The following is a 14,191-nucleotide window of genomic DNA, read 5'->3' on the forward strand; positions in this document are numbered from 1 at the left end:
CCATTTCATGCCCTATTATGCAGACATTCCATAGTTCAACATGTTGGATCACGAAAACCAGAAGATACATGCTACGATAAGATATATGTAGAATCCATTTAGTACAAAACTTTAAAACAAAATTAAGGTTTATTTAGATCCCCTTAATAGGACTTAATCCCTTAGTAATGAAGCATAATCATCCTCCATCTCAAACATCATCCATATCTCATTCACTCTATCCTCGTATTCAAATGGGGAATTGTACTGGGCGACAGTATACACTGATGTAGGATCAGCTGCCTGGCCCTTGTTGACGATATCTGACCATTTAGTTCCGGCTAGACTGTCATGCAATGCTGCTGCTTCCTTTCCTACTTCGGTATCTGCCACAAACCCGCCAAATTGTCTTATAGCCGCATACTTGGTACTCCACTTTTGGACATGTAGGCCTTTCGCTGGCGGTGGGTCAAGTTGATTCACTTTTGGGACGTAGAAGCTAACGACGAATGAGGATGCACAGAAGGGTCCATCACTAGGGGATACTTGGGCGATCACAGGAGCCGTCATTTCTATTTTCTCACTGTAATCGTTCTTCCCTTGAATGTAATCGAATAATCTGTGACATAACAATGCCAAACAATACAAATTAACTGTCAAGTTATCGCAAAATGTCCTTTCTTATGCAACCCCTTTCCTTTTTTTGAAATTGGGGATCGACAATGTAGTATATAAAAGCACAATACATCGGCATGGTTGATAGAAACTAAAATCCAAAATCCAAAATCCATAAAAAGATATGTATAAATTGCAATTTAGCCATCACCAAATCTTCGCGATAAGGCTTTGTTGTTGTTCTCATATATCTGGTAGTTGGGCACCTATGATAGTAGTCTGCTATTTATGTTTTTAAAATATTTAGTATATAAATTTTCAAAAGAGAATATTTTGCATATAAGTGACATCTTCAGTTTGGCAATGAAATGTTTTATTAAACAGAGTTCCGATTGTACTTAAATTTATTCTTATATCCTTAGCATGGACATTAAGTTTAAAATATAGGTATGAAAGTAAATTCAAAATAAATACAAGAACAACTGACACCTTATTGGGTAAAAGAAATCTATAACCAGATAAGATGTATGGCCTATATTCTAAATATTTTAATACACGTCTGGCACTGTAATTTTGAGTTTTCCACTATGAATCACCTCATAGACTCGGAGAATTTTTTTGTGCACAAAAAAGTTACTCTAGATTTCACAAAATCTGGATTAACCAATGCAGGACAACGTGTGTATTGATGTTATCGTCAATTTAAAAAAAAAATCCACGTTAGAGAAGGCTTCAATACTCTGATGTCTTATGATTGGTTAATCTGGGATTATGTGAAATTCTAAATTTTTGTGCGTAAACTCTCTAGACTACAATTTTTTTCAAAAACCACGTGAATTTAGTCGAGTAAATTAGTTCAATTAAATTGGTTTTGATACCAAGCAAAAAAAAATGGTTTTGATGATTTTTTCCCCTTCTAATGCATGTTTTTTCAAAAATAGTTTTAAGTGTTTATTAGTGATATACAATCAAATTTTGTGGTTGTAGTACCTAATCCAGACGATAACAAAAAAATAAAAAACTAAATATATTCACATATTTTTTTTTTCTATACCGGTTTGAACATGTTCGGGTGGTTTTGGCTCATCCGAGATTACTCAGACAAACTAATAACAGAAGTGACCAAAGTGCAGAATGGGAGCGGGAGCGGGAATGGGAATGCAAAAACGCCTAGTTGAAAATATCTTCAGGTGCAGAACGCCTCCAAAGCGTTATGTATTGAGTTATATATAATATATTCAAATATTAATTTTATTATTATATACTTCATTTGCTTTAATTAATCTAGCACTACATACTTTCTTTTGTAAAAAACACATCTTTTACAATTTAGAATTAATAATTTTCAATAAAATAAACACACTTTTCTAATAGATTCTTTACATGATTCCATCATGGTCTATAGTTGTTATATTTTTGCTCACCCTACATTCATTACTTGTTTGTATTTTTTTAAATACTATTTATATAGCTTGACTATATTACTGTTGTTACTATACTACTCACTACCTCCAATTAGTTACAACAAAACAATTCTTGATAAATATAATTATTTTCAAGTAAATAATCAATATATGTTTTAATGATTGAAGCTCTTTCTATTTTTAAGTATTCAAATTAATTCTATAATTACAGTAATATTTTAATTCTTCAGTCATTACAGTATTGTTGTTTTTAATTGTAATACTCAGTAATATTTTATTATAATATTTATTAGAGATATTTACAAAAAAGTGATAAACTTTTGATGAATTTATGATTCCGACCCACTCTTCATTTTAACTACCAAAACAATAACGAATTTGGAGGTTTTTAACTTGACTATTTCCTACGTTTAAAGTCACAGTTTCATTTTAAACCTACGAAATAGTCACTTTGATCTAATTTTATATTTTAATGAAAACGTGATTGTACATGTTTTGGTAATTAAAATGAACATTGAGCCAGAATCGTAAATAACTCATTTTCAGCTCACGAAATTGTAAATCACCCCATTTATTTTTTACAACAAACATGACTAATAGTTATTTAATAAATAAAAAATACTAAATATGATAGATAAAATGAGATTCTTTATGTGAGCGGATTTTCACATTTTGAGAGCAGGGATTGGAGGAGTGAGATTTGAGAGCGTGAGTTGCACCCCAAACACAAGGATTTGGTCACTAAGAACAGAACCCTTTCTAGTTTCTACTATCTACGTAATCGACTAATAAAATTAATCAGGTCAAGAAATCCATGAAACATCAAATAATAATAAATAAATAAGTTAAAAAAAATGTATTAGATTGGACTGATAGTGTTCTTCGATTCAATTTCTTCTAACGAAACGAAGAATCATAAAAAAAGTTTTAAAATTAAAGGAGAAGAAAAGATGAAATTCTTACTGTAGAAAACCGGATCTTGTTGCTTCGACGAGGGAAATATCTTCGATTGGAGATGTTGACATCCACACAGTTGAATTATAGCGACGAATTTCGAAACCATTACCGACTTGAATTACATCAAAGCTTGGACACTCGATGCGATTGCAAGTAGGAGGGAAAGTTCCAACATTTTCTTGATTTTTCGACCAATTAGCGAAGGTCGAAAGAAGACTGAAGATTACAGAGAGCTTGAAAAGATTCGGAGAAGCCATGGACACGATAACAACTGAATTTACTTCAAGTTTTACTTCCTCGGTTGTACATTTATATATATAATATGTGAAACAGCTCAAATAATAGTTCGTGTACTTTCTCCAAATTACGAAATTTGCCATTGGTTCTCAGCCATGGTTTTATAACTCGTTTTGCTCCGACATTGAGATGACTCAAGCGACTCATTAAAGTAATCTATCCCAGCATCAGACATCAAGTCATCTCATCTCACAAGTCAATCCCTTTAAATGGGGTTTAAATTTTTTAAAGAAAAATTATTAAAAAATAGTTAAATATTTAAAAACAAAAAAAATTCAAAAGCTATCAGTAATGAATTAAGTCTTTTGGCAATCTAGTATTTTAATAACTCGTTGGCCTATTCAACGTTTTAAATAGAAGATAAATAGTTAGGGTGTTAAAGCAAATTATTAAAATGCTGGATAATCTACGTTTTAACTATCCCAAAGTTATTTTTGGTAAAGTAATGTATTCTAACACATTAAAACGTTGGAAAGTCCAATGAATTATGAAAAAGTTGGAGTGTCAATCCAATGGTTTTATTCGTTTTTGATAATTTTTGAAATTTTTTATTTTTATTTTTTTGTAAATGTTAAAATATTTATTTAATCCTATTTTAACAATTTTCCCAATTATTTATAAATAAATTTTTATTTAAATAAAAATATTTGTTATGATAAGATGGATTATTAAATAATTACTCATAAAATCTTGTTATATGTAGACACACAATTCACAATTGACATGATTTGCTGTTCAATTGAATTTCTAGGCGAGTCCCCTCAAAGTTCATTCGAGTCAAGTCAACTCGGTTAAAGGGTCAGTTTTGTAATTCAAGTCAACACCAAGGCTAAACATTGCCTTCAACTCTAACAAAGGTAGAAGAATAATCAAATGGGGCTCATATTGTTCCACGTAGCTAGAGAGTTATCCATGTCAATTTTGAGCCACTAGTAATTAATGGGTGAAAATCATCTACCAGTTCGTTTGTAAATCAAATAACATTATTGTTAAAGAAACTAGGATATTTTCCTACGCACGTGTGACTGTAAATGGGCCGGACCTTAGTTTTCTACCCTGACCCGATATACATGGATCGGGCTTGTGAAGTTTGTAAAAAAAACGGTTTGTAGGGTCTGTGCTGGACTGGATTATGTTTAAGGTTGGGCTTGGACTTGGATTCTATGCCCATTAGGCATCATGGCACAACTTGATAATTATATTTATAACATATTTGAAATTATTCAGTTAGTGATTCTGTATTTCCTCTTAATAATTTAATCAAATAACCGGTGGATTAATCACTCTAATCTAAATAGATTTAAGTAGGGGTGTCAAAATGGATAGCCGAAATCCGAATTTGAATCCGAAAAATCGGATATTATCTGAAATTTTCGGATAATTTTGAATATCGGATAACATTTCGGATACGGATTCGGATATCAATGAATTCGATTCGATAATATCCGATCCGAAATCGATAATATATAATTATCTTTTTATTTTTATTTTCATTTATCTTTTTTTAGGGTTTGAACTTAGAGAAGTTCTGTCGATTCGAACACCTCATCCCGTCGGCTCAGCTCAGCTCTTCCTCTTCGTCGCGGCATCGCCTCTCGACGACACGACCTCAACCCCTCGCGGTCATGACCTCATCGGCTCAGTCCCTCATCGCCTCACTGTTAGATATTTTTTCTGTCCCACATGACACTTTTAGTCTTTTATAAAAGGAAGTTACTGATCTAATCTCTAGAGTAGTGGTTACTAACAGTTAGAGAAGTAGTTTTCCTCTATCTATTAACTTCTAACTTTGATGGGAAGTGGAGGGATAGTTACAAAAACTACTCAGCAGTTACTAAAGGAAATGGGTCCTCTCTCTACCCATTTTAAGAGGCATTATACTATTTCCATCATTAGTGGGTAAATGCAGATTTTCTTTTAAGAGAAAGGGTCAAGAGAGAGAAACTCATTACCTGAAGAAATCCATATTTTCAGATTAACAATTTACAAAGAAATTGCTATGGATTCGGGTATGTTGTTTATCTTTATAAAATCATATATGTTATTTAAATTTGTATGTGAAAATCATGATAGTCAAGATCATAGAATATTTTGATTGATGAATTTAAATTTACATGTGGTATCAGAGCCACAGGTTAAGACTTTCTTGATTTTCCATTATGATCTATTTGTTGCAATCAATTATTTGTGGAAGATTTCATATATATATATATGATATGATTTAGTTTTGATTTTAATTTTTTTCTTTTCCGCTGCGATTATTAAAGTTTTCCACAAAATAAAATCTCATTTATTTTATACCCAACGTGTTATCTATGGATTCTCATATATAAAGCATGATGTTGTTGGTTGCTTTAATTAATTGAGAAAATTACATATTTTAGTACATTTTCTACTTTCCATTTCAGCATGATGTTACATATCAATTTTATTTTATTTTTATTTTTATTTTTTTAATTGATAATATTGCTCATGATTTGTTCTATAGTATAGAACACAACACACAAAATGTGTATCATTTATAAAAATCTGAATCATGTCCGAAATTTATGAGTAACATTTCTTGTATTGATTTGTTATAATAATAATAATAATAATAATAATTATTATTATTATTTTTTATAGTTTATTTGAACATGAAATTGTCATATGTATGAAACTGTTTAAATGATGATTTGATGTGATTGATGATAAATTATTTTACAAAGTGATTATTTCAACTTGAAATCCTATTTTATGAAATAGTTTGGTAATCACCAAAGTGATCCAACTAAAAAGTCATAGGTTTCAAGTTGTAGTTTTGATCTTAATACTCATATCCCAAGTATTAAGAAAAATGACTTTGCAAATTTTGAATAGATATTTATATGTATCTTTAATCATGAGAATATTTTGGCTTGGCCCAAAGGTGCACCACTTTTCTTGTGATTAATATACTAAGGTAAAATAATTAATGTATATCCTTAATTGAGAGTTAGAATCGGATACCCAAAGGTAACAGACCTATCGGATTATGGATACATTATTAATTATTTATTTATTTTTTAAAAGGTGAAAGGGAATCACCATAATAGTTAAAAGTTTAATTTTTTGTATGTTGTAATTTTTCATCTAAAGATGTGTTACAACAATACTATTTATTGTTTATTATTTAACTCAAAGCATTAATGTGTGAGCATATATTTACTTGCAGTTTCAATTCCTGTTTCGCTTCATTCACATGCTTCATCTGTTCCGATCCTTAATGGAGCAAATTTCTCAGATTGGTCTGAACAAGTCCAGTTTCACCTAGGTGTACTGGATCTTGATTTAGCACTTCGAACTGAGAAACCGCCTGCTATTACTGAAGTTAGTAGTGTGGAAGAAAAGACTCTAAGTCATTCTTGGGAAAGATCGAACAGATTGAGCATTATGTTTATGCGAATGAGTATAGCGAACAACATTAAATCAACACTTCCTGTACCTGACACTGCTAAGGAATTTTTTAAGACTGTGGAAGAACGTTTTCGTTCAGCTGATAAGTCTCTTGCTAGGACATTAATGGCTGAACTCACCACCATGAAGTTTGATGGTACTCGTGGGATGCATGAGCACATCCTTGAGATGTCAAATCTAGCTGCTAAACTGAAAGCTCTTGGGATGAATATGGATGAGTCTTTTCTTGTTCAATTTATTTTGAACTCCTTACCTCTTCAATATGGGCCATTTCAAATTCATTACAACATTATTAAAGACAAGTGGAATGTAAATGAATTGGCTAATATGCTTGTTCAAGAAGAGACAAGGCTTAAGCAACAAGAACATCATTCAGTTCACCTTATAAGTAAAGGAACTAGTAAGAAGTGGAAGAAACCTAAGAAGGGCAAAATGGTAGAACCACCTAAATTCAATGGGTCTCATCAAGGTATAGAGGCTCATCAGAGGGGACAAAACAGTATCAAGTGCCGTTTCTGTAAGAAGTTTGGGCATGTATAGAGAGATTGCTACAAACGTAGAGCATGGTTTGAAAAGAAAGGTAAGCCTTTAGCTTACGTTTATTTCGAATCAAACCTTACTAAAGTTCCTTCTAATACTTGGTGGATTGACTCAGGTTCCACTGTTCATGTTTTTAATTCGATGTAGGGCTTCCTTACAATCCAGACTTTAAACCAAAATGAAAGTTCCATAGTTGTGGGAAATGGAGTCAAAGTTCCAGTGGTTGCTACCGGAACATTTCGTTTATTTTTAGACACTGATTGTTATCTAGTTTTGTTTCAGACACTTTATGTTCCTTCTATTTCTCGTAATTTGGTTTCCATGTCTAAACTTGACCTTGAATGTTATTCCTTTTCATTTCGTAATAGAAAATTTAGTTTGTTTAAAAATTCTTCTTTCGTTGGTTCTGGTAGTTTATGTGATGGTTTATATAAACTAAATCTTAATAGTCGTTTTGCTGAAAGCCTTTTAACCCTGCATCATAATGTTGGAATTAAACGTAACCTGATCAATGAAAGTTCTTCTCACTTGTGGCACAGATGTTTGGGTCATATATCCAAAGAAAGAATTGAGAGATTAGTAAAAGATGGAATTTTGCCTAACCTAGATTTTACTGATTTCGATGTATGTGTGGATTGTATTAAGGGAAAACAAACCAAACACACAAAGAAATGTGCTACAAGAAGTAGAGAACTTCTTGAAATTGTCCATACAGACATTTGTGGGCCTTTTGACTCGTCATCTTTTGGTAAAGAAAAATATTTTATCACTTTTATGGATGATTTTTCACGTTATTGTTATATCTATTTATTGCATGACAAATCTCAAGCAGTGAATGCCCTGGAGGTGTACATTGTTGAGGTTGAAAGGCAATTAGATAAAAAGGTGACAATTATCAGATTAGATAGAGGTGGTGAGTATTATGGAAGATATGATGGATTTGGTCAACACCCTGGCCCATTTGCTAAACTCCTAGAAAAGCATGGTATATGTGCACAATACACTATGCCAGGTACGCCTCAGCAGAATGGAGTGGCTGAAAGGCGTAATCGTACATTGATGGATATGGTTAGGAGTATGTTAAGTAATTCATCTTTACCCATTTCATTATGGATGGAAGCCCTTAAGACCGCTGTTTATTTATTAAATAGGGTTCCTACTAAAGCAGTTCCAAAGACTCCTTTTGAACTGTGGACAGGAAGGAAGCCAAGTTTAAGGCACCTACATGTTTGGGGTTGCCCAGCGGAAGCTAGGATATATAATCCACATGAAAAGAAATTGGATTTCAAAACAATTAGTGGTTACTTTATTGGCTATCCAATGAAATCCAAAGGGTATAGATTTTATTGTCCTAATCATAGTACGAAGATTGTTGAAACGGGTAATGCCAGATTCATTGAGAATGGTGAAATCAGTGGGAGTAATCAATTACAAAAAACAAATATTCAAGAAGTTAGGGTGCAAGTCCCACTACCCATAACTTCTAAAGAAATTGTTGTTCCTATAATTGCAGAATCATCTGACAATGTTAAACAACAAATTATTGATCAATCACTCCCCAATGAGATTATCACTAATGAACCAATTATGGAAGAACCACAAGAAGCAACATTAAGAAGGTCTCAAAGAGAACGAAGACCTGCTATTTCTAATGATTATGTGGTTTATTTACAAGAATTTGATTATGATATTGGGACCAGTAAAGACCCGGTTTCATTTTCACAAGCCATTGGTTGTAATGATTCTAATAAATGGATTGATGCCATGAATGATGAATTGAAATCAATGGATCAAAACAAAGTCTAGGAACTTGTCGAATTGCCTGAAGGATATCAAGCAGTTGGTTGTAAATGGATCTTTAAGACCAAACGCGACTCAAAAGGCAATATCGAACGACATAAAACCAGACTTGTGGCCAAAGGTTTTACTCCGAAAGGAGGTATTGATTATAAAGAAACCTTCTCTTCAGTATCAAAGAAGGATTCACTTAGAATCATTATGGCTTTAGTTGCTCATTTTGATTTAGAGTTACACCAAATGGATGTGAAAACTGCTTTTCTGAATGAGAGTTTAGAAGAAAATATTTATATGGATCAACCTGAAGGTTTCTCCATAAAGGGAAAAGAACACATGGTTTGCAAATTAAATAAGTCAATATATGGACTTAAACAAACTTCTAGACAGTGGTATCTTAAATTCAATGATACTATTACTTCCTTCGGATTTAAGGAAAACACCGTTGATCGGTGTATATACCTGAAGGTTAGTGGGAGCAAGTTTATATTTTTGATCTTATATGTTGATGATATATTGCTTGCCAGTAGTGATCTTGGTTTATTGTACACAACTAAGAAATTTCTCTCTGAGAATTTTGAAATGAAAGATATGGGTGAGGCAACTTACGTGATTGGAATAGAAATATTCCGTAATCGCTCACGTGATTTGTTGGGGTTGTCTCAAAACCGATATATTAAAACAATCTTAGAGAGATTTGGTATGGAGAACTGTTTAGCTAGTGTTGCCCCAATTCAGAAAGGGGATAAATTTAGTCTCATGCAATGTCCACAGAATGAATGGGAACGTAAATAGATGGAAAGAATTCCTTATGCTTCTGCTGTAGGAAGTTTGATGTATGCACAAACTTGCACCAGGCCAGACATCAGTTTTGCAGTTGGTATGTTGGGCAGATACCAAAGTAATCCTGGAATGGATCATTGGAGAGCTGCAAAGAAAGTGATGAGGTACTTAAGGGGAACAAAAGATTACATGCTTACTTTTAAGAAGTCTGATAATTTGGAGGTGATTGGCTACACTGATTCAGACTTTGCTGGATGTGTTGATAGTAGAAAATCAACTTTTGGTATGTATATTTGTTGGCTGGAGCAGCAATTTCATGGAAAAGTGCTAAATAGACTACTATTGCTGCATCCACAATGGAAGCTGAATTTGTGGCATGCTTTGAGGCCACAGTTCATAGTTTATGGCTGCGAAATTTTATCTTAGGACTTGCTATTGTCGACACTATTGAGAAGCCGCTGAGAATTTATTGTGATAATTCTGCAGCTGTATTTTTCTCCAAGAACGACAAATACTCTAATGATGCTAAACACATGGAGTTAAAGTATTTTGCCGTTAAGGAGGAAGTTCAGAAACAACGGGTGTCTATTGAACATATTAAAACAGAGCTTATGGTTGCAGATCCACTAACTAAAGGGTTACCACCAAAGACATTTAAAGAACATGTTAAAAGAATGGGTCTTGATTGTAACCTTTGATGCCTGTTATGTTTTGGATTGCAATGTTTATGTTATTAGACATTTTGAGATCTCATTATTCATGTTTCTGATTTTTCCTGTTTTCCATTTTGTACGTACATCTATGAGAATGGATAAAAGATAATAGGAAGTCTTTTACAAAGACAATTTTGTCGGACCAATTATGGATACTTCTCATTTATGAACCATGGTTGATTGAATTGCTAGTTTTATAGTACATGGAAGGGACTATGTCGTCTTATTGATGTACAACCGCCATGACTTATACTAGTGATTCATTTAACTATAGTATTTATGATGACCAATTTAAGTTAGAGATTGATTAGTGTTTTATGCGCATAATGTTTACTTCATTGAGGCTAAAATGAAATTAGTCATATGGGCCAAGTGGGAGAATGTTAGATATTTTTTCTGTCCCACATGACACTTTTAGTCTTTTATAAAAGAAAGTTATTGATCTAATATCTAGAGTAGTGGTTACTAACAGTTAGAGAAGTAGTTTTCCTCTATCTATTAACTTCTAACTTTGATGGGAAGTGGAGGGGTAGTTACAAAAACTACTCAGCAGTTACTAAAGGAAATGGGTCCTCTCTCTACCCATTTTAAGAGGTATTATACTATTTCCATCATTAGTGGGTAAATGCAGATTTTCTTTTAAGAGAAAGGGTCAAGAGAGAGAAACTCATTACCTGAAGAAATCCATATTTTCAGATCAACAATTTACAAAGAAATTGCTATGGATTCAGGTATGTTGTTTATCTTTATAAAATCATATATGTTATTTAAATTTGTATGTGAAAATCATGATAGTCAAGATCATAGAATATTTTGATTGATGAATTTAAATTTACACTCACGACCTCACTTCGTCCTCACGACTTCAACCTCTCGCTGTCACGGCCTCATCTTCGGCTCAGCCCAGGTTAGACTTAGACTTCCTAATTTTTTTTCTTCTTTTTGTCCAAATCGATTTCCTAACTGAACCATATTCTACTCAAACCCAAGTTAGGGTTTTATGATTTTCGATTCGAAACCTTAATTTCTTCTGCGCAGTTTGAGCTCGTAAGATTTTATCATGGCAGATTGTCAATTGTTTTTCTTAATGTTTGTTTGATTATACAATTTTCTGTAGTTTCTGCTTTGATTTCAATTATGATGATTGAAACCCTAGTTTTTGGTATGTTTGAGTTGACTAGAAAGAGCCTTTAGTATTTGATTCTGATAAACCCTGGTTGTTTTAGATTTTTTTTTTATTATATAGTTTTGTTTCGTTGATTCTCTCTCTTTGATCTTAGAGGATAACCCTTTGTTAGAAGGACTGATTGGTTGTCTTCTATTGTGATTGCTTAAGTTTTTTCGCGCTAGACCATGCTGTCGTATGCTCTGTTATAGTCGTTGGCTGGCTAATTGAATCCACACCCCTATTATGTTGTATTTGCTGGCATCTATTTGTATTGCTCGTGTTACATGACATTGCTGATGACAAGGAAAGCTATTCTAGTTTGTAACATGAGCTTTAGTGTATCATAATGGTAATACCAAAAGATGATTTTAAGTTAATAAATCTCATATTGCTAATGCATTTATATGCTTCGTAAGATCACCTTTTTATTTTATAGATAACGTATCTTATTTTAGAGGAAGATGAACAATTTGCGCGAGCTCTACAAGAAAGTTTGAACATGAAGTGTGAGCCTCCTCTTCCTCCTCCTCATTCTTTTCTTGGTGCATTTGTACATGTTGCACATGATGTGCTCTTTTTTATGTGGCACTCATTCTATTCAAATTTACAAGTTAAGGTTTGATATTTATCAAAATGTTGAATGGTTTGATTGGTATACCATGATGTTGTTACCATTTTGCTTAGTGTTCTGTATTGGATGTGGAATGTTGTACAAAACGGCATTCCCCATCTCATTTAGTAATTTAATTTTTTTTCCTTCACAAGTCATGAAAGCTTATAGTGACAATGTCTTTTCCATTGAAGTGCATCTCAATTTAAATAAATGCAATCTTGCTATATTATCTAATTTTAGAATTAGAATTACAGAATGGAATTGGGGGTGGTGTTAGAAAAGGTTGGTGTGGCAATATAATTTCTCTAAATAAAATTCGGATAGTAAATAAGTTTTGGATAGTTTTCGAATTCGATTTGCAATCGGATTCGAATCGGATAAATTTCGGATAGTTTTCGAATTCGACTTGCAATCGGATTCGAATTGGATAGTTTTCGAATTCGACTTGCAATCGGATTCGAATTGGATAATATCGGATATCCGATAATTTATTCGGATATGAATTCGAATATTGGTTAGTGATATCCGATTGGATTCAGATTCGAATTCGGATAGCACTAAAATTTTTCGGATTTGGATTCGGATTCGGATAGCGCACTATCCGATCGGATACCTATCTGTTGACAGCCCTATATTTAAGATCCCAAATCAGTATTGTTTGGTTAACTTGGGCCTGAATGAGTCAAGCATAGTTTTTCTAAATAGGACTGAATGTTAGGACGTTGGGCTTTTGAGATAGGCATTTAAAAAAAAAAATCCGATTTGGACATTGATTTAAGGCCCAATAGGAATTTTTTTTTCTTTTTTCAAGAAATCTTTCGATCCCTTCTCTCTCGCTGACCAACTTTCGTCTCTCTCTCTGTTTCTACTGATCTACTCTCTCTGTCTCAGAGGATTACAACTTACAAGCAGGAGATTTAGTGATTGAATCGGAGACATCCAGGTAAGTTATCATCTCTCTGTGAAAACCCTAGATTTTTCTCTTAAAATCGATTGTCTTAACCCTTCGATGAACCCTCTCTTTCTCTCTCATCTTTAACCTAAAAAAGACCTAGATTTTTCTGTCAAAATCAACCAGTATAAACCTTGCCTAACCCTTCGGAGAAAACCCCTATTTTCTACCTAAAAATTATGTCTCTCATCTTCAACCTCAAGCCAAAAAACCCTAGATTTTTTGTCTCAAAATCCATTGGTCTCAACGTTGCCTTTTAAAGATAAGTTTATTTCTTGTAACATATTTGATTTATTGAGGAACTAGGGCTAGAGGTAGAGAGAGAGATAAAGAAAAATGGGAGAGAGGAAGGTATTAAATAAGTACTACCCACCGGATTTCGATCCATCAAAACTACCAAGAAGGAGACAACCTAAAAACCAACAGATCAAAGTAAGGATGATGCTTCCCATGAGTATCCGTTGCAACACTTGTGGCAATTACATCTATAAGGGAACCAAGTTCAATTCCCGCAAAGAGGATGTCGTCGGCGAGGTCAGTGTCGTCGGCGAGGTCAGTTATTTTATTTTATTTTTTCAATCTGTAAATTTTTTTACAATCCTATGATAGATTAAATCCAATCTTCATGAAATTTTTTTCATTATTAGTGTTTCTTTTTCATAGGTTTAGTAGATTAATGAAATCATGTTTATAGTAATTTTTTGAATAACTATGGATTCATATCATGTCTGAAAATTGTTGGTTATACTCACTCATTTATGTTATTGAGCTTTGGTTGAAATTTGCTAAAAGCCTACGATTATTTACGGTATCAATAATTGGGCACCAGGAGTGCTAAAGATGGCTGCGCATTGTGGTATAGAATGATTGAAGTTTTACTAATTGCACGTTGAATAATCTATTCATTGGCTATCTATATAT

The 14,191-nt window shown here is 33.1% G+C and overlaps 2 protein-coding genes and 1 pseudogene across 2 annotated transcripts in view; 2 read left to right on the plus strand and 1 right to left on the minus strand.

Moving 5' to 3' along the window:
• Positions 1-31: 31 nt before the first annotated feature.
• LOC147392456 (uncharacterized) lies at positions 32-3,278 on the minus strand. Its single transcript, XM_086460027.1, has 2 exons — positions 2,982-3,278; positions 32-598 (listed from the first exon to the last, which is right to left on the minus strand). Exons 1-2 carry the CDS (start codon positions 3,230-3,232, stop codon positions 154-156), a joined length of 696 nt encoding a protein of 231 aa, XP_086316153.1. The 5' UTR covers positions 3,233-3,278; the 3' UTR covers positions 32-153.
• A 6,558-nt stretch (positions 3,279-9,836) lies between these two features.
• Positions 9,837-10,522, plus strand: LOC147392457 (secreted RxLR effector protein 161 pseudogene; annotated as a pseudogene).
• Positions 10,523-13,606: 3,084 nt separating this feature from the next.
• Positions 13,607-14,191, plus strand: part of LOC147392458 (uncharacterized) — a 1,607-nt gene continuing 1,022 nt past the window's right edge. Inside the window, exon 1 of the mRNA XM_086459184.1 lies at positions 13,607-13,822. Within this exon, the coding sequence (XP_086315310.1) occupies positions 13,607-13,822 (216 nt within the window). The remainder of the gene's footprint in view (positions 13,823-14,191) is intronic.

The sequence above is a fragment of the Akebia trifoliata genome, chromosome 11 (genome assembly GCF_017979445.1).
Source record: "Akebia trifoliata isolate Shusen 1 chromosome 11, ASM1797944v1, whole genome shotgun sequence".
Lineage (NCBI taxonomy): Eukaryota > Viridiplantae > Streptophyta > Magnoliopsida > Ranunculales > Lardizabalaceae > Akebia > Akebia trifoliata.